The sequence below is a fragment of the Phasianus colchicus genome, chromosome 14 (genome assembly GCF_987193195.1).
Source record: "Phasianus colchicus chromosome 14, bPhaCol1.hap1.1, whole genome shotgun sequence".
NCBI classification, from domain to species: domain Eukaryota; kingdom Metazoa; phylum Chordata; class Aves; order Galliformes; family Phasianidae; genus Phasianus; species Phasianus colchicus.
The window spans coordinates 4,481,608-4,504,265 of NC_143449.1; the positions used below are offsets into that span (position 1 = coordinate 4,481,608).

The 22,658-nt window shown below is 40.7% G+C and overlaps 1 protein-coding gene across 6 annotated transcripts in view; it reads left to right on the forward strand.

The window, feature by feature from the left end:
* Nucleotides 1-22,658, forward strand: part of GRIA3 (glutamate ionotropic receptor AMPA type subunit 3) — a 142,179-nt gene that overhangs the window by 12,898 nt on the left and 106,623 nt on the right. For 5 of the 6 annotated variants that reach the window (XR_016470933.1, XM_090149996.1, XM_031602747.2 and 2 more), the window contains exon 3: nucleotides 20,897-21,136. Coding sequence is in view for 5 of the 6 variants with exons in the window: in XM_090149996.1 (XP_090006122.1) it covers nucleotides 20,897-21,136 (240 nt within the window). In the remaining variant the exon portion in view is untranslated. Of the gene's footprint in view, nucleotides 1-20,289; nucleotides 20,350-20,896; nucleotides 21,137-22,658 lie in introns of those variants that run through there. The other variant, XM_090149997.1, reaches the window with a different exon arrangement.

A 22,658-nucleotide genomic window follows, 5' to 3' on the forward strand; every position in this document is an offset into this window, starting at 1 on the left:
AACATGCATTGACTTTCTGTTTGCAGCTTCCATGGTGCAGCTGGGCTCGTTCCACAGAGCCACCAGCTGGGCTGGGGGTTTCCCATTTGTCAACTCAGAAAGGCATGTTCAATTTCAGAAGAAGTTGATGCCATTCAGGCCTTTGCTGTTGACGATTAAGCTACAGACATACCAGCAGGATGTGCTAATTGTCCTTCACATCATGACCTAGCAATAAGCATGGGTAGTGCCACAATTTAAAGGTTATTTTGACTGTCAGTTTATCAATATTCTGAGCAACAGGCTGTAAGAATGAGCAGGGATTTCTTACGGGTGCAGGTGGCACAGCATGATGCTTTAGCTCAGCACAGCAGCTGTTTGGTCACCCAGCCATTGTGTCCTGCTCAGTGTGTTCAGAGGGCCTGGGCATTTCTGCAGAGCTCTTCTGAGGGAGTTTCCTGGAGCACTGCACTCTGAGAAAGAGCTGAGGTGACGGAGGTTTGGCTCCCATTCCTGGTATCTGCAAGGAAGAATTTGCTGCAGTATATTGTATGTGTATTGAGCTCTCTGCAGTGATGTCTCGTGGCAGCACAAATCCTGCCTGGAAGCAGACAAGTGCCATCCCCTAGCTCTTTGAGAGAACTGACCATTCCTGTATTTCCCCTGGAGCACACACCAGGGATACTGTGATTCCTAACAGCTAAAATAGGGTCAAAAACCCCCAAATCATTCCCCAGGTTAGGAGATTTTCCTGCAGGCTGCATTCAGAGCCCCATCCTTGGGTCTTGCTCTGCAGCGTGTCAATGGGACAGCAGCAGTGCCACAGCATGCAGCCCCCAGCAGCTGGATCTTGCTCCATTTCACACATCTGAAAGTTTTATGTGGGGTCTTCGCTGGCAGAGGTGTGCTTTTTCCCTTTAGTCAGCTGCCTTTATTCCTTTTCTTCTTCTTTGTGTCTGACTTACCTTAATAGATAGAAGCGGATAGGGTATAATTTTTAAAAAAGAGCTATTTCACTTCCCAGGGACACAAATTGGTCTGCGAATGGCGCTTTCTGTTCCCTCTGCCTGGGCTCACCTCGTGCTTCAATCTCATTCCCACTGAGCTGCTAGGCTTATTTCCTTCTCAAAACCTCTATGGAGAGGGGGCAGGTTTAGCACTGAAGTAGTTAAAATCCTAAAGTTGCTCAGGTTTCCTCAGAACTGACACTGGTTACCCCAGGGTAGGCTTACTCAGGGCGTCGGAGCTTCCTTTCAATCCAGTTTGGCTTTGAGATGCTACAAATCCTCCAGACCATGCGAGCTCCCTGCAGAGCTGGGGCTGCCGAAACACCGGGGGGTTGCTGGTGCTTTCAGTGGGATCAACATATAAATGCAGCGAGTGGGTGAATGAAAAGAACAACATTCAAACTCTTCAGTGTTCCTTTAGTTTCTTAAAGCCTGCCGTGCCTTTTGCACTGATGAGAGACTTGTGCAGATCCCGGTGATGAACCCCCTAAAACAAACAGCTGAGATTAGTAATATTTATAGATAGCCTCAGAGATCATTCATCCATCTCAAGATGTTTATTTTTGGGCAGCCCAGTGAAATTGATGAAATTGCCAGTTGTCTGAAATGCCACTGCCAGTTGTTTGAATGAACGGTATTGATTATGGTTACAGGACTATTCATCTCATACTGGCACGCATACAATACATGTATTATAAAAATGTTGTTTCTGTTGACAGCTGGGTTATGAAATGGTGCACTGAATTACACATCCTTACAGACGACATATACATAGACTTTCCTTAATCCTCATTCATGAATATTAGAAGTTACCTAAAGGAAAAGAGAATGGAGTCACAGAGACTGATATTAGGTCACTCTGAAAGTAACGCCTCCTATTTATTTCCATGGAAACAACAAGAGATACAAAGAGCACAATAACACTATTTGGTTGATCAAATTTTTGTCTACAAGCATCTAGTTTTCAGCATAGTCACCACTGTGAGCTATGCATTTTTCCTCTGATGAACAAGAGCCTGCATACTGTGCTTGTAAAGATCTGTGCCAGATGAGCTGTTTCACAGCTGCTATGATGGCATCGTTGCTAGGAAAATGTTGCCCATGCACTCCATCTTTCATTGGCCCAAAAAGGTGGAAGTCAGAAGACACCAAATCTGTAGTAAATAGTGGATGTGGTAGGACAGTCCAGCCAAGGGAGACAGTGATGCTCCATAGTCTTCAGATTCTTGGGAGGACTGAACTATTGTCTTGCAAGAGAAAGGTTGTCTTCTTCCCTGGCTTGACTCTGGAAATTTGGGCCTTCAGCATAATCAGCATCATGATCTAATGGCCAGAACTGATGGTTTGTCTGGGTTCTTGGAAGTCCAGAAGAATCACCCCCTTCTTATCCCAAAAGACAGCGCACATCACTTTACCCACGTCTTGAACATTTTCTTTGAAGGTGAATTCACATGTCACCACTCCACGGACTGCCATTTTGACATAAGTGATTATACTATGTCTCCAGTGTACCTATGTACTATGTACCAGTGATGAGTCAATGGTAATGATGTGACACAGGAAACTGCCACCTTCAGCCTCATATTGATTCAACAGGTCCTGACAAACTTGCATACGGTGTTCTTTCTGTTCCTGGGTGAGCATCTGTTAGATGCTCACAAACCTCGAGCATCCTTGCACAAACTCTGCACTATTCCATGTTGTCACCATCATTTCCAATTTATTAAAATTGATATTCAGCTCCATACACAGCACCCTGATCATAATCTGCTGATTCACGTGGAAGACCTGATCAAGATGCTCTTCATTTTGTAGTGTGACAACTGTGCAAGGTCATCAGGAATGTGGCTTGACTTTCACATCGCTGTTGCCACTGCTGAAATATACCATCCACCGCCTCACTGTGCTCAGCATCCACTGTTTGATCTTCAGAAGCGTTCAGTGAGTGTCGATAAATGTCATTGAGTGCAGCTTTTTCTGCATGGAGGAATTCAGTTCCTCTCATTTGCTCTGTATGCACTCCCATGTCAGATGCCTTTCTGTCGGAGTGCCCCTCTGCTGCCATCTGTCACACGGCCACACAATGTAATGGGATAGTGGTTCAAGTTTCTACTGCCGTACCACCAGCATCTGCCTCTGATGTTGTGGGCCCACATCATAAAACAGGAGGCATTACCTTTGGAGCAGTGTTCATATGATAACTGCATTAGAAACAACCAGTTAATGAACTTATGTTGAAATGAGCTGACAGTGAAAGCCCAGAGGCTGCTAACAGGTCTAAACAATCTAAACCATGTCCTTGGGGACAGAGATGTTTTTATTTTAACTGATTAAAGAATGCAGACTCAAAAGCTATTTCAGGCTACTCTATTTCCATGGTTTTGGTTTAGAATCAAAGAAAACCATGTGCAAACCCATTCTGCAGTTCTGCCTTCACAAAAAGTTCTGTCTTTCTCATTTTTTTTATTAAAAAAAAAAAAAAAAGTGATGCATTGATTGTGTTCATCTACACTTACCCTCCAAAGTTTTCCATCCTTCATTCTGTCTCTTGGTTAATGGTGTGTATCCCAACTGCCTGGGTGCTCCATCACATCCTCCTTTTGCTGTGGGATTCACTGGAGGAGCTCAGCAGCTGTCCCCTCAGAGCAGCTTCTGTCCCCTTGCTGGCACAATCTGTTGTTCCAGCTCGGTGCTAAACTAACCCTGAACGTTGAAAGAAAATCCTCAGTTTCATTTTATAGGATGTGGCCTTTCATCAATGGCGTTGCTGTATTTTTAATGATTCTTATTTTGAAAAAATTCTGATCGTTAAATAAAGATTAGATTTTTAAGTACTTTAAGTGCTGTAAAATTTCCATTGTTTTGCTCAGCAGTAATGAGTGATCCAAAATAGATTAAAGTGCTCAGAGCATTTTTGTTCATTTGCTTTAATGCTGTTGACTTGATTATATCTGAAATAACCCCAGTGTCTCCTGTAGTTGCCCCACTTCAGCTAGGTTTGTCTGCGAGTAGACCTTCCCCATTTCTGTCTGTATTAATGGGTCCACTGGACATAATCTGAATGGTGCACATGGTGTGGTGACAGGTGTAACTGTAGGATCCCTTTAACACATACTTGAAATTACAGCAAATTTATTAAATGACTACATTTAAGTATTCATAAAAAATGTAAATCTGAATTCACAGCTGGAGCAGCTTGAGTTCGTATATGTGATTTAAGTGGATGGAAGCAGATTTATGTCGCCGTGATTCTTGAAATGGTATTGAGCAATTTGTTCTTTCTGGCAATATAATGGGTAGAAATCTGTACTAATTCATGTGTTGTTCAGTTTCCAAAGGATCATATTCTTCCTCACCTTGTGTCGCCTACGATAGTTTTCAATTTGATTATTTTTTAAGCTTAATTTCTGTTTTCTGCAGTATGAACTACCAATTTCCTGAGCAGGAAAATCAGTCTCTTTCTTTTGCTCTTTCTTCCTTTTTATTCGCAGTCTGAGGATTTCCTTCAGTCACATGAAATACGCTTGTTGCAACGAAAAAACTTCATTTGATCAGCTCTTGTCACTGCTGCTTCAGATCCTTGCGAGATCCGTCTGTTTCTTTCTGCTTCATACTTCTCCTTTTCCTTTGTCTCCACAAAGAATCTGTGTAATACAGACACGCTAAATGACGGTGACTTGCTTTTGAAAATTCATTATATTTCTCTAAAATTTTACTTGAGTGTTAGGAGACGGGATATTTACATTGCTTATCCTCCCTAAAACTCGAGGAGTTAGCAGAACAGGTGTCCTACGTGTTCATGGAGAATAGCCACAGCTGCGTGCCATCAGCATGAAGCACGAGAGGAGTTTTCTTCTGGTAACGTGTGTGTGCTGCAGCAGCAGACGAGGTACAGCAGCAGAGGTAAAGCAGTACTGCTGCACTTGCCAAAATTTAGGAGCATCTTCAGCTGTGAACGACTCTGCTTAATTGTTACGGAAGCCTCCCCTGCTGAAATGATGCATCAGAGCGGCACAAGCCGAACGGTTGTGATGGCTGAACTTGCTCCTGCTGCTCATGAACCAGACAGACTGTAAATGCAAACAGTAGGTGCTCCTCTTATCTCTAATTAAAGCATGGATTCAAGTTTGACTATGCAGGGGCTGTATCAAGTTGTGCAAAGAGCTAACTTGGGAGTGGAGAAGCAGGCATCTTTGCTAGGTGTGTGCTCTCACCTGCTTTGCCTTTCTGGTTTCCTTGGCAGAAGGGACAGTCTGAGGGGGAAAAAAGTAGTGGGGAGTCTTTCTTTTCTCTCTTCCTCTCTCTTTTCTTAATTATGGAAAGCTCTGATGTTTTCTGCTGTTTATTTCAGTTGGAAGCTTTAAGAAATTCCCTAAGCATCATTTTTCCTTTCTGGAGCTGCACGACGACTGATTTTTGTCCTGCTCTGTCTGGTACCCCTGGTCACATGCCCACAAGCACAAAAATTACTAACTTCACATATTGAATTTTCCCATGAAAACTGAGCAGAATTGCCTTGGTAGAGTTAAGCATGTGTGTGATCATACAGAGAATCAAGACTCATAACTGCGCTCCTACAAACCCCAATTAATGTAATTCTTTCTCCTAATAGCTGTGCTGCTGCCAATAACTTATTTTTAAAATACCAGGTCGTTTATAACAGTAAGATTTGTACGTGACGGTTATTTGCACTCTTAAGAAAACCAAGGGAGAGGAGGAGATAGGGAAAGGCCATTTGAGGGAATGCATATGTGTAGCTCAAAGTCTTTATGCATGATATTCTTCAATATTCTGTGCACTCCATGAACACAACAGCAGTTCATCTGTATAAATTGGTTGGTTGGGTGAATGGTTGGATACTCCAGTTCAGGCTCGTGCTTTGATCTTCGTTAGCAGCAGCACCCCTGGGAGAGCAGTGTGTTTTTGAGAGGCACTGATGTAACAGATGATCACAAACCCAAGTTCTTCACCCAGTCTATCCAGGGTCATCTATTTTTTTTTTTTTTCTAAGCTTAGGCAACACTTTAACTTTTCAAACAAAGAAACTTTGATGCAGTTTAAAGAACAAATCCTGTCTTCTTAATCATGTTTCCTCTTGTGATTGATTTTCCTTGTTTTTTTCAGAACTTGATTTTTTCCTTTTCTATCAAATTTCCTTTTTTCTTTTTCCTTTTCTTTTTCACAGCAAATGGTGTGAATGAAAGACATATTTCTGGTTTGTGCAGGCAACGTCAGCTTGTATCAAGGGTAGAAATCTTTAAATTCTATGTACAGTGGCATCATGGTGTAATATTATGGTAATCAATACTTTCTTAATCAGCTACACAACAGTGCGATTGCTTGGCTTGTGAGAAGAGTCCCATAAAGATGAGTTAAGCTTTATGGGGTGGGATGAGTTTCTCACTCACTCTCCTCAAATAACCCAAACCTGACCTTCAGAAATAAATCTTTTAGGAGGAGAACTTAATTATCTTGCATTTCCCTCATCGTTGCATCTAATTAACTGGCTATGCTTTGGACTTTCCCTCATATGGGAAGTTTTAATGGGCTCTTTAGCTACCACAGTTTTAGAAACAAGCATCAAAATACGTCTTCTCAAAAGACTACAGCTCCATCCAGCATGATTAATTTCACGTATTTGCTTTACCTGTCACTTCTATTTACTGAAGAAAATGTTAAGACAATCATGGAAATACTAGATACTGTATTGTTTACGTTTGTCTTAATGGTCCTCTTGGGAAGAGAAACATTTTTATGTCAGTTTCTCCTTACTCCCGATCAATATACTCCACAATATGTTTTAATGCAAAGTTAATTTGGTGATAATAGGATATTTTTTATTTATGAATAGTTTGGGTTTGGAGGCTGGGAGGGGGAAAGGAGAGGACCAAGTGCATGCAGAGCAGCCACAGCTTGGAGAAGGATCCAGCACCTTGACTGTTAGTTACGCTCTGCTTATGTCTAAGACGTGGACTTTGTTCAAGTGCTCCCTGATAGGAAAAAAAACTGGAGTTTTTTGTTTGTTTCTTTGTTTTTCCTATTTTATTTGCACATGTAGGAGCAAATTCAGACTCATTGCAGGATTGTATCTCCGTGTTACTTCAATCACTTTTTTACTTTCAATTTGTATACAGTAGAAAGGAAAAGGGGAAGAGCTGTATGTAAAAGCATGCTGTTAAATCCCTAAAAATTCTTGAGGGATCTGCACAGAACACAGGGCCTGAAACTACCTTAAAAATGATCTTTGTAACCAGTCAAGGATGGAACAAGTGCCTTAAGGAGAGTGAGGAAAAGAAGCTGGGACAACACAAATGTACTGCTTGAGCCATAAACAGTTGCAGTCCAGTAACTCAAAACCTGCTTACTTTCCTTTGTAAAACAGCTTTAGGATTTAGAGTTGGGATTAGACCAGTTGCTCTGAGCTACTGAACCAAGCAGGGTTTACAGAATCATAGAATCACCAAAGTTGGGAAAGACCTCTAAGATCATTCAGTCCAACCATCCACCTACCACCAGTATTTCCCCACTACACCATGTCCCTCAGTACCATGTCTGTACTAAATGTTTGGTTGGTTGGTTGGTTTCTTTAATGTGGGGTTTTTGGTGGTTTTATTTATTTATTTATTTATTTTATTAATGATTTTGATTGTGTAGGAGTTTTCCATTCGTGGAACTCAGCATTTGTTTGGTTTGATTTAGGTTTGGGAGGTCTCAAGACTTTTGAAATACTGGGCTGACACTGTGCTTAACTACAACCAGTGACAGCCAAAGCTTGTTTGTCTTTCTGGCGGGATTTTGCAAACTTTTCTTAGTCCTAAAAACTCTAAAGGCCAGTAGCTTGCTATATGTCCAGGCAGTAATTTCGGGATGCAGAACCATTCTGCTAACCAGAAAGGAAGCTACAAATATATTACTATAATATAAAAGATTAGAAACAAATGTGAAATATATGAAATGTTTCACAGTTACGGAGGATTCAGCAGAGAATTTAGCCCCACAGGCAAAGAATGACATGAGAGAGGAACGTGAATGCCTATTTTTCTATTACAGTTGATCTCTGCAGAGCAGGAGGTAAGAAACATTGTCTGAGCTTTTCTGGGAAGCTTGGAGGAGCTGAGGAATATATCAGTCCTTTTTATTCAGCACTACCAGAGGATTTAAATCTTTTTTGTCTTCAATTTATTAAATTATTATGAGAAAGTTCTTCTGTTATCAAATTCCTTTCTCTCATGCAAGTTTCTATACTATTTTTGTTATAGGAAAGTATTGTCTTGCTGATAACATTGCCAGTGGGAAGGAGGGCCCGATCTGGCTCATGTAAATTATAAATATACAGAGACTATCAGAGTACAGAGAAGTCTTCTGTGCCTCTTAGTGACATTTCTTGGAAAATGAGGTCCTTTGTGCCTTCTGTTGTAGTCTGGAGAGACACTTCGCTCACTCCATTAATCTATCTAAGAAGCCATACCACCTAAGTTCAGCAAAGAAATCAATTCTAAGACCTACAACATTTTTCAAGTCCGAAAGTAATCTGTGTATGGGCTGCTTTGAAAGAATTGACACTGTTGCTGAATCTACTTGAGCACAGATTACAAAAATTCAGCCTCCGTACAACATACTGGGTTAAGCAAACACAAAGGCACATTCTCACAGTGCTGTCTGTTGCCTGCAGTTTTGATAAGGAGTATAGAATGACATAAGGTATATGTGTGGGGGGTGGCGTAAAGAAGGAGCTCTCCTGTTTTAGAGCCCAAGTTTGTGATGAGTAGATTTTTGCTGAGTGACACGAGTGCTTTTCTTGATGACTATTATAATAGCTTAAATGTAAGAAAAATATTTATTCTAAATTTAAACTAAAATTGACGTTCATTTGCGAGTTAAAACTGGGTGTCATTATGTATATTATTAATCTTCAAGATATTGTTAATTAAACCAATACATTTATATTTGGTAGGATGTGGATACGTTTTCATGGAGTTCATGGTATAGTTCCAGCATCAGCATCCAGACAGCCCTGCCAGAACTTCTCTTAACATAAGGAAATTTATGGCCAGCTATCATCCACACTGCTCTAGTTTGCTGTTTGGTGCTGATGTATTTGCTACAGGGACTGCTGCCTTAAGAGGCACACACTGCTACTTTATGGCTGTTCCCCAAAGCGTGGCACTGATCTGTGTTTGCGCAGTTGCATTGGAGGCACTGGTGAGACTCATCTGAGCAATGCACCCTGATGGGCCATTTTAGATGGTACTGGCTGCAGCTTTGTGAGGGAGGGATCCACACCACGCTGCTCTTTTGAAATTCAGACTTGTTTCCTGCCGTAAGGGTCAGAGGTTTTGTTCCCACATCCAGGAATGACATGAAGAACACTGTGATTCCCTTGTTTTGGACTTTCCTTGGTTTTCCTCTCCTTCCTGGGGTTACAAAATGTTTTTGTGGAATAACTGGAATTTGTTGGTGTATTAAAATATTTAGGGATCGTTGTGAAAAGCCAGAGGAGTATTTTTAGGCATTTCTGATAAACACTGCAATTACAGAGGAATTTGGACTAAGGTCACTAATGCATCTCTAGGAGCAGAGCTCCTCTGTGAACCAAGAGAGCCAGGGAATGAGTTGGAAAGTAGACCTGATATACATAGGTTGCTCTGAAAGTAATGCCTCCTATTTATTTTCATGGAAACTACAACAGATAGAAAGTATACAATGGCACTGTTTGATAAATTCTCTGCTACAGAACAGTATTTCCCAGCATAATCACCACCATCAGCCGTGCCAGCAATGAGCAGAGCCTGCATACCAAACTCGTAATAATAATCTGCAACAGCAGAGGTGCCCCACAGCTGTCACCACAGCTGAAAGCACCATCCAGCCCTACGATGTTCACATCCATTGCTTGGTCTCCATTGACATTCAGCAAGCATCCATGAATGGGTGCCATTATTTCCACACGGAAGAATACAGTGACACACCTTGTCTCCATACACACTTCCATATCAAAGGCCATTCTGCCATCTGTCACACGGGCACAAAATTGAATGGGATATTGGTGGGAAGGTTCAACCTTTACTGTCATGCCACCAACATCCACCTCTGATGCTGTGGGCCAGCATCACAGAATAGGTGGCATTGCTTTTGGAGCAGCCTCATAAGTTGAACAGTAGGTTGAAAAAATACTTATTTCAATAGCAACGAAGTTGCTTGAACATGTATTTTCTTTACATATTTACATATACATATCTTATTTACAAAGAAATATTGTTGAGAAGCAGGTGTGTGCTTGAAGCACAGAATGTGTGATTAATCCAGTCATGTACCAGCTCAGGATGTAAAAACAGTCAGAAGTTTGCAGTGATCAAGCTGGTTAACCATACATCTGCAACAACAAATGCACAGCACATACATCTTTTCAGTGAGAAGATTTGCCAGGTACTTCAGTTGCTGCTTGCAGTAAAGTGAAAAGGAAAAAAAACAAAAAAAAACCCACAACACAATGAAGATGCTTTAGCACATAAAACTGCTCTTTGAGTCACTTTAGGCTTTACAGTATGCATGAATAATTCAGGCATAGGAGCCTCCTGATCAGCAAGGTGTGGATGCAAAGCAGCCGTTACACCCCACTGATGTTTAATGTGAGTAGCTTGGTAGTCTTGGTAAATGTCTGAGTATTTCCAGGAGAAAGCTATTTATTGACTTTTTTTTCCATATCGAGGAGCTGTAATAGTGATAACATAATCCAGAATTAAAATCTGCAGTTCTGCATTTGTTTGTGTTTGTGGAAATGAGACCATGAATGTGATGAGATCATAGCAGTGTTCTCTGGTCTGGATGGTGGGTTGTGACTAAAACAACTTTTAACTCACAACACTTGGAGTTATGGAAGTCATCTCATTTTCTGTTACCTCTGTGATAAAGCTGGAGATTGAGAGATGGGAGAAAAGGGTAATAAGGGCAATGGGGTGCTGGCATAGGTTGCACAGAGAGCTGGTGGTACTCCTTCCCAAGGCTGGGCTGGACACCTGATGGAGCTGTGGTGTCCCTGTTCAGTGCAGGGAGGTGGACTGGCTGGCTTTCAAAGGTCTCTTCCAACTGAAATGATTCTCTGATCCTACGAAAAGGCTTTCACCATCATACACTCACTGGCCACGACCTCACACTGCCCCTGATGATGGACCAGGTTGTTCTCAGGTGCTTTTGAGTGTAGTGGGGTTTCATGGAGCCCAGAAAAACAATGGAATTGCAGCAGGTTATTATTTTGCCTCACTGCTGACTTACAGCAGAGCTGGATTCAGTATTTACAGCTTCAACAATCTGTCCAAGCCTTCTGAGATTATCAAATCATTTCAGACTCAGTCTGTCCCTCCTCCTCTGGAAGGGCAGAGGTCAGCTAAGAATTAATATGTGGCAGTGTGACTTTTCACAACCAGGCCTTTGCTGTAACGTTTCCATCATTTTTGGCTTCCACATTACTCAGCTGTGCACCAGACAACTCTTCCGTTATGTGCCAATTAACCCAGCGTGATAAATAGTGATTATGCATAATTTATACGGAATATTATTCTTCTTGTTTCCTGTAAATAAGGCACTGAGTTAGCTGAGGGAACTGGGCTGTGAATTATTGTCAGATGTGATCATGATGGTCCAGGAGATCGGTAACAAGGACTCTTCAGACAGCAAGGCAGATAGAAATGCTACCAAACTAAATGTGGGGAGAGGGAGGTGGCATTTTTACAGAGGAAGTTGAGATTTAGCTTCTGCATGCTCTTTCAGTGCACTGAATGTGCCTCTTGGTGCTCATCCACCCCCCAGGGGGGTCCTTGGGATCTTCTCCTGCAGTGGTCTTTGTCTGGATTTGGAGATGCTCTCTAAAGAGCATCTTCGGATCATATCATTTCCCCGGCTGCAGAAGCCAAGTTTCATTGCTCTTTCCCCTTGACTGCATTAGCTGATGGCACGTCTCTCAGGTTGGTAATCTGACAACGGCATGGCACGAGGAGCAGTGAGAATTGCTCAGCCCCGTGAAACCTGAATAAACACAGGGAGGAGATATGGAAATGTGACATTTAGCCCACTGAACCAGGATGCACCCACTGTGGCAGTCCTCGCTGGAGTCCTGCTGCAGAGCCTCCAGGAAAGTGTTAGGGTCTGTTGCCCTGGGTAAGACAGGTTGTACGTTAGCCAGTATGGCACTGGGCAGACACAGAGCCAACTGGGAGCTGGAGGCTGCTTGCACAGTTGCTGCACTTGTGATCACATCCTCTTTCTCCTTGGCAGCCTTACCTGGTCTTACCTGGTGGGGAGTTTTCCCCACATCAGTGTTTCCAGGTGTGTTTCCCATTTCGCCTCTCCTGTCTCACACTTGGTAATAGATCCCCACAGGCCTATAAGTGGCAGCACCTCAGTAGACTCAGCTCATCTTCTATCGTGCTGCCAGAATCTTGTTTTGATTTATTGCCTTTCATCACAGTGGCCCCAGAATGAAGTCAACTTCTGAAATAACTTAGGGAAGGATCTGCTGAACAAGCATACATTTAATAATACGCCCTTGTTTTTCTACTTCTTCTGTACTGGGATGTTCCAATGAAATGGGTGAGAAATTTGTTTAGAGCATGGGAGTACTTTAGCTAGCCGACCATTGACCTGCAGGTCTGATTGCCTTTAACCTTTTGCACTTTGGGATATTCAGCCTAATGTTCTGCATAACAATCTCAGTCTGAAAAATGCTCCTGATGGGTAATTTTTTTTCCCTTCGTATTGCTCCCTGTTGCTTAAACTATTGATGAGAGGTACAATATAGATAATGTCTGAAAATGACAACGATAGTTACTTGGATATTCCTTGGTCAAAAAGATTTTGTGAAATTCACATAAAAAATGCTTTTGGGGGGCACTTCTCTTGTTCCAAAGCAATGTGCTTGATGTCCTGTGCTTGATGTAACTGTTGTTACTTTGAATGGAACTATAGAAAGGTTTATGATTTTATGTCAAACTGTTCAATGTTACTGTCTGTTTACTAGAGTATGCATTTGGGTAAAAACATGTTGGCTGCTTCTATGTAAACTGCTGCTACATTTCTGTGTTTTATAACTAAGTGACTTTTGAAACAATGATTTTTTTTTTTTTTTTTTTTTTTAATATTTTACCTCTTATCAATGTTTTTAGAAAAATCACTTTGGAGAATAAGGAAAATAGTTATAATCCTAAGTAATGATGCTGGCATAACAGACTAGGGTGAAATGAGAAGCATTTCAAATGGTAAAACAAATGGAAACCAGGTATTTAACTCAAGCATATGTGACACTGGCATTGCATGCACACTGTGTGTCTGCAGGGACTTCGTGTGAAGCATGAGATGGAGTCTAAGAAGGGAAGGGCACAAGTGACCATTGTTTGCTGTGGATATATTTAGTCTCTCCTGGGGAAAACTTTGCCAGGTCCTCTGACTCCTTTCCACAGGTGTTGGCTTATCTGCCACACTTTGGGGAGAACAGAGTGTGGATGCATGTGTGATAGACGGAGCCATTTCTCAAGGGAAGAACTCAGTGAACAGTGAGCCCAGAACTTGTGCCGGAGGCCAGCACCCGAACTCTCAGCATCCAGGAATGAGGGGCTGTCAAGAGCTGAGCCTTGGCATTGTGCATGATGCTGTTGTTGGCAAGGCAGGATTCTCCTGGAGAAAATGAGCAGAAACATCTCTTCATCAAATGCTGCCTGTATGAAAGTCATACCAGATGAGGTATGGCAGATAACCAGTGCCTTTCCATTTCTCTCCAGCAGTGAGTTTAACTGTATGCAAAGAGAAACCTTGCTGCTCCTCCTCTGAATGCCTTTTTTGGTGTCAAGACCAGCAAAGGTAGTAAGCTCATGGGTGACAAATGCACATGATTTATGTCTGGGTTTTGCAGTAATGTTACAAAGCATTTCTAAAAGCATTTTATCTCAAACTGAGTGGTGTGCATTTGATGTCTTCCCCCTGAAAACTAAAAGGAAATTTGCATTGTGAACAGCTTTTGGAGGTGGTGTGGCTGGGACAGAAGTTGGACTGTTAGTGGGAGAACATCATCCGTTGCATGGATGGCTTTAAAAATAGAACACCTGGATGTAGCTGTGCAGTGCCTGATCTGAGAGCTTGAACTTCATCTTGTAAAGGAGCAAGGAAGATAATGCAGTATTCTGATTAGCACGTACTGAAGTATAGTCCTCAAAAACTTAATACCTTTTTAAAAATCAGCCTTCAAGTACTGGTTGATTTGTATGGCATGTCTGAATCTCCTCTCACGTTTAATCCATGTTAAGCTTTAAACCACCTATTTTGGTTTCCTCGAATTCCAGTAGATTATCCTTCAAACTGAGCCGTGATAATCTATTTAATAGTCTTTCAAAAGAAGTGTTCTTATGACTCTCTGGATCCTGGGAGTTTTAAAAAATCAGTGTATGGTAGTGATCCTGGTGAAACAAAATGGTTTTGGAATTAGGATTTACTGATAAGGGGCTGACACTCTTCATGGGCTCAGAGTGGCTGACTCCTGCATTACTTACACCATGAGAAATGTGTTGCAAATATAGGGATTCTGAATATCATGTGTTTTCTTTAAGAAAACAGAAACATTTATGATAGTTCGGTATATATGCAAGATAAAATATTTGTTTTGTGCTTGAGTTTCATCAAGTTTATGGAAAGAGAGAGAGCATAATGGCTCAGACTCTGCAGTCTTAGCTTTAAAAGCAGCTCAGGACTAATCAGTAAGCAGACAGGTATAGCAGCAAGTTACACAGTGTATTCCACATCACTCAGGTCACCTGTATGTATTTTCTGAGAATATGGTCAGAGAGCTAAGTACATCTTTCTCAGGACGATGTAGGTGGTGTTTAGCCTGATTTTCTGTCTGTCTTACAACTTGGTGCTCAAGGATCTCTCTGTTACTGACATTTTAAGTATGCTAGCTTATTTTTTTAATTACTGAAGCTTTTATTTGTGTATGTGTTGAACTGGCAGTTTGTGGGCAGAGGTGTCTAAGTAATTTTACCTAAGTAAAATTATGCTAATGGACAAAGTCTTTCAGGCATGAATGAACCTGTCTCTTCAGAGCGCTTTCTGAAGCTGTGCCACTCATCAGCCTTTCTGTCCAAAAGGCTCCGACCTCAGATAGGACTTCTTAACAGAGCAGTCACTGCAGATCTCAGCTGGCACCCCTTGGCATTGTGGTGTGCCTGTAGCTCAGTGCTGTTAGTGCTCCTACTAGCACTGCCATAGCCTAAGTGGCCTATTTTTATTGTTGCAAGCTGGCATTTTTCATACGCTCATAAAATTCATATGAATGTTTCAATCAGTGTGAAGAGCAGATCCAGCAAGCGGCAAATTCACGTACATTGTTAGGGTTTTATTTGACTATAGGAGGATATACAGAGGCCAAAATGCATAAAATTTAATGAGTGGAGTCATGTAGGTTATAAATAATTGGGCATACTGAAAGAAATCGAGGTTGTGGTAATGTATTTGTGGAGCACCCCGCACCCAGGAGCTGTGATTGTGATCAAAGTGATCTGGAAAGTAGAAAATAAATGAATACTGTCATTTAGTAGCATGTGATGGAGTTGTGATAGGGTGACAAAAGTGATCTAGAGCGGGATCTTGACTTCAGGGAGTGTTTTTGGGTGTGCTTGGATCTGGACATTCATTTTGGATTGCTTTTCAGTAATGGGCTTGTAAAATAGGAATTGAATATTTCTTATGCCTGTCATTTGCAAAAGTGCTCTTCTCTTCCTAGTGAAATAAAAACATCTTTTTATCTTATTGGCTCTTCTAAAAAGAAATGCAAAGTGAGGGAAGAGTCTATGTATGAAGAGGTCACTAGATAGAACATCATAGCAAGCTGAGTAGCGTTTTCTGAGAATGAGATAAAACACACTTGAGTTGAATCACTGAGAAAACTGTTTGATTCCATGAATGAAGTACCAACAGTACATCATCATTTTATTTTGCTTTCTGCTGTGAGGTTTCTTTTTGTTTGGGGGACATTTTTGATATTTGCAAAGGCATGTTTTTTATCAAGTATGATGCAAAGTGATGTTATGGCCAAGGTCTCAGGAGGATTTGGATCCAATTTCAAGCTGTAACTTCCTTGCTTCACCTCCATCTCCACGAATAATTGCTATTAACTATCTCAGAAATTGTTGTTTTCAGAAATGCTTCTGTTTTTCAGCTGAATTTATAACAACACAATGAAATCTTTTCTTCTTGACAGAATTCAGTGCCTTAAGAATTTAATGCGAAAACGAGTTTTATTAGTAATAGATAATTTCATTTCATTTAAATGATCATTTTAAATACAGTGAGTTTGTCTTTAAAGGAAATGCTCAGATCGTATTGCCTGGAGCATCCCCAAAGTAGCTCCTTCTGCATTCATGGGCACTGCTGTGCTCATTTCCTCAGGGCTCCAAGTAGAGAGAGACTGCCTGTTCATTCCGTGTATTGAAATGAAAGGGAAAGGAAGAAGTAGAGACATTGTCAGTCTCTCTAAGAGCCGGTATGCTTGCTGTATGAAGTGGAGTTAATGATAACCCCTGTATTGTTGCAGCAAGGAAGTCATAGCAGGGAGACTTTAAATAGAAAATAGCAAGCGGTCTGCAATAGGTTGTGTGTTATTCCATTTGAAAGTAGTGCCCTTAGTCCATTGGCAGAGTTTGACAGTGAGAATTGTATAGAGTCCAAGACAATTGGCAGAGGAAAGTGGAGGGAATAAAATTATTTCACAGCTGAGGGAAATGCAGAACACAAAACTGGGGAACCAAAGTGGGCAACAAACAGCAATATCAGTTGTCACTGTACTCCTATGGAGAGTTTCAGCCCAAAGAAGGATATAATTATCAATAAAACAGACTTTACAGCACCCTTGTGATATGAGTTTGTTTTTTCAGACCGTCCTACAAGATACTGATGAACAAAGTGGAAATGATTTGTCCATACAGATAGTCATGAAGAGGGGAAAGTTTCTTAGGTGCTGTATTCCCAGACCTGACTGCAGGGCCTGTAGGGTCCTGAGGGCACTGCATGCCATGCTGGGGAGCATCGATGGGGTCAACTGGAGGAATGACACAGTAAGATCCACCCACATATTTTTTTTGGGGGGGTTATTCATCTTTTCATTAAACAAGCAAAATCCAAACCTACTTATAAATGTTCCTAGTAAAGTTTCAGTTTTTTTAGCATGAGAATTGGACTTAAAAAATGAAATGAAATGAAATGAAATGAAATGAAATAAAATAAAATAAAATAAAATAAAATAAAATAAAATAAAATAAAATAAAATAAAATAAAATAAAATAAAATAAAAAGGTGTCAGAGAAGATGTGACTTTAGCTTCCAGGCATTAGATAGTAGCAATGTCAGAGCCTGTACAACCTTGCTGTGTCAGGAGTACTCACAATCACTGAAAGATAGGACAGCTAAATACAGCTGGAAAGCGAAAAATAAATTATAAAAAAGACAGAAAACATCTCATAACTTATGTGAAATGGGGCACCTTTTGAGATTCTGACCTGGAGCCTTCATGGGGTCAGAGTGAAGAAAATGATGTCTGGTTAATCTTGGCAAGTTTCTGTGAAAGGGCTGATGTGACTGGAGGGAGGATGGAACTGCTGGTGGAGCAACAAAAGTTGGGTTTACTGGTGAGTGGATGGTTCAGCTGCTATTTAGCTGAGATGCAAAGATTTAATTTATTTGGGTTTGATTAGGTTTGTGTTTTTATTGCTAGTGCTGTGTATGTGTTTTGTCCCTCTGTCCCTCTCTTACAGAGCTTGCAGCTTTTTCAGATGAGGTGGTAAAATATGTGCTGTCCTGCGAATGGTTCTACATCCTCGGTGTCAGAAGCAATAACTGTAATTAAAAACACATCTTAAAGATATATGTCAGAAAAAAAAAAAGAAAGAAAAAAGACTATTTTGGGGGGAACAAGGTTTCATCAGGATTCATCCAAATCAGTTCTTTAATGCCAGAGTATGAGTTTGACCGTGTGCATTTTTCAAAGAGGGAAAAACAAATATAAATCAATGGTGGTTAATTAAGGAAAATACCAGAATTCTTACTCTAAAATGAGGATTGTTCTGAATGTCAATTTGAAGGCAGTTTGTATAAAGAGCTTAAAGCTAAGGTTTAGTTACTTTTTTTAGTAATTATTATTTTGCTTTGATTTAGAATAATTTGATGTTAGAATAGTAATGTCATTAAAATGAATGTAATTATGTGTTTGGTTTTTGGATGGCCATGGCTTCATGGATGTCTTCAGGAGCTTCATCTGATCAAACAGGAGATTAGGCTACAGAATAAACAAAAGACCCAGTGCTACAAAACCATAACAAAATTGTCAGTTCAGAAACACAAATGAACATCGAGGACCAAGATAATTGGTCTTTTTATCTTCCCCTTATAAAAACAAAGGTTTATTTGGCTTTTAAATGGGCCAGTAAAATTGAATTGGCACCCTACAGTGCATGCAGAATAGATAGTCAAGAAGAATAAGCTATAAAGAAAAAAGCAGAGGAGTTTAAGAGATTAAGATATTAAAAGCTGGTCTACTGATAGCCTATTAAAAGTAAAGATCTGCAGAGAACAGAGATCTAAGTTGGAAAACAGTTCTGGGCAGGAGGATACTTTTGTTAGAAGTTACTGTTGATGATCCTCCAGAATTCTGTAGGAAAAATAGTTGCAAGTAGCCAAAGGGCCAGATCAGAAGCTCTTGGCTGCAGTGGGTTGTCTTCTGCCAACAGTAGCTCCATCTTGCTGTTGGATAGTGCTTGGAGAAGGTCCTATTTATGGTCATAGAACCATAGAATCATAGAATCATGAAGGTTAGAAAAGACCTACAAGGTCATCCAGTCCAACCATCCACCTATCACCAATAGTTCTCACTAAACCACGTCCCTCAACACAGCATCTAAACAACAGGCTGTCCACAGCCTGATTTCAGTCTCTGCTTATTCACTGCTTGAGAGGGTTAGCTTATGCTAACATAAGCACAAGCTTTCTGAGCCCCTGCTGAGTCTTCACTCAGTTCTTATAACTCTGAGATTTCACTGGAGTCATAGTTCAGCAGTATTCCTGAGCCTCAAAGCTGATAAGAAAGAACAGGTGAATCTGGGATGGCTTGAAATGCTCTGGGCATTGAGCATCGGGAGACTTTTGGAGGTATGTTTTGTTTGCATTGCGTGAAGGGATATTTCCTGGAATACACTGACTTGCTCTTTTTTTGCTTTCTCCTCAGTAAGAATCTACATAAAAACTGGTAAACTAGGCCATTAATAAATATGTAAGAGAAGCCTGATCCGTGAGATACTGACTCAGTGTATATGAGGACACCCAGCTCCTGCTTGCCCCACTTCAGTGACTGTTATGATGGAATTAGAGAGTTTATATGCCATTGAAATGATTTGGAGACTGCCAGACTTTGTCACATAGTCTTTATTTTCCCCTTTTTTTCACCTGTAAGTTACTGCCTTTTATTTGTTACTTCAGCGGATAATTTTTATGGTAGCTTTTCTACTTTATATCCTGCTGGTATGTAGTTTAATGAAATGCCTTTTGAAACCATGTGTTTAATTCCTCAGTCATGCCTCTGGGAATTAATTCTTGCTGCATTATAACTTCTTTTATATCTTTTCTTGGCTGTGCTTGAGAACTTTTGCAAACTTTTCTTTAGGATATCAGTACTCCTTATTCCCTCTCCTGTCTCGTGTGCATCTCTTTTCTGCTTGCATCAGCTGTTATTTGCTGCTGGTGTCTACTTCTGGTCAAGGCCTGTTAGAGTGCCTTAAACACTTAAATTCCTTAATGGCATTACTATTTTTTCATCTGCACCTCTGGAAGAAAATTGAATTTTCACACCTGAGTACCTATCTAAGGTGTTATCCGTGAGGCTAATGAGCTAATATGGTGGAGAATCCTTTAAGAAATTACTTTAACAGGCTTTGGTGATTCTGAATAGCATTTATGATAGGAAATGTTTCGTGATGGTACTTATAGAAATAGCAATGTTGTACATTTTGTTTTAGAAGTCATATCTTCCTAACCAGTAACATGTTCTCCTTGCTTTCTGAAAAACTAAATATGCAGAGTTTTGGCAAAAATGGTTAATGGGGCTTGTATGGGAACTGCTGAGTCACAGCCTGAACCTCTGATTAGTCACCTGAGGCGAGCAATGAGTCAGCCCTGGGAGCACAGGTGAAAGCAATTCACCTGTGCTGCAGGAAGGGGTGGAGCCTGGCTGCACCTCTCCTAGACCCATTTAAGAGCTGACTACCAGTGGGGAAGGATCTCTCTCTCTTTGGGAGATCCACTCCACTGGAGTTTCCTGAGCGAGCCCACGACACGGGTAAGCCTCCTATTTATTCTTTGTCTTGCTGTGCCTAACTCTCTTGCTTATTTCATTATTATAACATCTTAATATTATTTGATTATGTAATATTTCTTTATATAATTTTCATTGATTATATATGGCTATTCAAAAATTGTTGTTAAATCCAACTGTTGGCAAGTGGAATTGTTGATGTTGAGTCATCATTTTTCTTGGAAACACATTTTTTCATTACAAAAGGGACTTGCTTATCTCAGTCCAGAAATGTTTTGGTTTAGAAGTACTTCTGTGCTGTTTTGTACTTCATTTATCTCCCGATCACAGTCCTTGCTATGGACAGAGCTTTGCACTTGATCTGTGAGGTTCCTTTACCACCTCTGCTGCAATCTCTCTGTCAGCTACACTGAAATTAATATATAATATTTCACAAATTCATTTGGTCTGCTGCATCATACGAAATAATTTCAGGATTGCTTGGTGGGCTCACTTCAAATGTACTTCAATTTTTTTTTTTTTTCGCATTCATTGTATTTCAGTTTTTAATTCCCCTGTTTCTCTTTGTCAGTTTGCTCCCAGTTTTCCAGAGGAGTTTATGCCATCTTTGGATTCTATGACCAGATGTCAATGAACACACTGACGTCGTTTTGTGGAGCCCTTCACACGTCCTTCATCACACCCAGCTTCCCAACAGATGCAGACGTGCAGTTTGTCATCCAAATGCGGCCAGCACTAAAAGGAGCCATCTTGAGTCTCTTGACCTATTACAAGTGGGAAAAGTTTGTGTACCTCTATGACACAGAACGGGGTAAGCGCTGTTGTTTGATTTGACTTTCCTGTTTCATAATTTGCACAAGTATCATAGAATCACCAAGATTGTAAAAGACCCACAGGATCACCCAATCCAACCATCCAGTGATCACCAATAGTTCTCACTATTACCAGAATTAGTGGTTGCAAATTCCTAGAAAAACTTGTTTTGAAGGAACAAAAATGAAGGGGTAGATGAGAAGAGGGCATCTTCATTGCACTTGTCATTTGTAAAGACTTTGCCTGGAGGATACTGTAAGCATTTGATTCTAGTTTCCACACAGCTGCAAACTCAACACTTGCCAGGATTTCTGAGTCCTTGCAAAATAAATAAAGTCAACAATATGAAGAATACTGTTAAGCAAGACTTTCCACTCTGCATGGCACTGTAAATCCCTCACTGCTTTACATAAATGTGTGCTTCTCCTGTCGCTGGACAAAACCAGTCCGTGCTAAGATACATGCTGGAAATATCTGGGCATCAATAACAGTCTAAGAATATGATGCATAAAATGCTTTAGGGCTCTGCTGGAGAAAAGATGTTCTAGATATGTCACATGGATGTTTGGAGATGAAGGTAGATACGTGACAAGAGTGACCAGAGATACACTTTACAAAATGAAAATGCATTCAAGTCAGCGTATCCGTGGTTAAACCAACTGCTGACTAATTACTGCACCGTAGGTAACAAATCCTGTCAAAGGTAGATCTAAACAGCAGAGGCCGTTTTCTGTGAAACACTTGCATATTTCTGTGGAGCAACTGTTGCCAGCTTCTCTGTATATACTGAATTTGCTTAGTTACAGGTTTTTATGTGTGTGGAAATTCTTTTATCAGGAAGAAGTGTCACTGCCCTTCCTACCAGTTTTTTTCATTAACAACTCCAACACCTTCAGAGGAGTCTGGGTAGAGCCAAAGAATCTCTGATTCCATTCCCAACTCTCATGACAGAGTTCTGATGCCCTGAGCTACTATGTATTGGGTAGGGAGCAAGTCTTCAGTGGCTATGATTTTTACACCAAAGATTAATTATATCACCTAACTAAGGACATACTGTACACTGAAAGTTGTTTTCAGATCACTAACTAGCGGAATGCCAGGAGTTCAGCATTTTTTACTGATCTGGAGATGCTAAGTATTGCTTACATTGAGGTCAGGGAGAAAAGTATGGAAAAGCTAAGAGTTTTTAAAAGCTAGGAGTTTTTAAATAGCAGATCTTGCTGGTGAAATTAGCCCCGTGAATCTTGCTTAACCTCTGTTGCTTTCTGCTTATGTACTTTCCATTCACATCCTGCTAACGATCTTAGAAATACTAATTAAAATCACATTGTGAGCCCACTGTGGCTAGTGTGCACACTATGCTAGCCAAATGTTCTGTCTGACATTCAGACTAAGGCTACCAGAGTGGGGAATCTGAGTTAGAGCATAGCTGGCTCTAGGATTATAAAATGTAGCTAGGGTTAGAAGATAAAGGACACCGGTGTGTTTGAGATGGACGATCAGTGCATATACATAGTGCA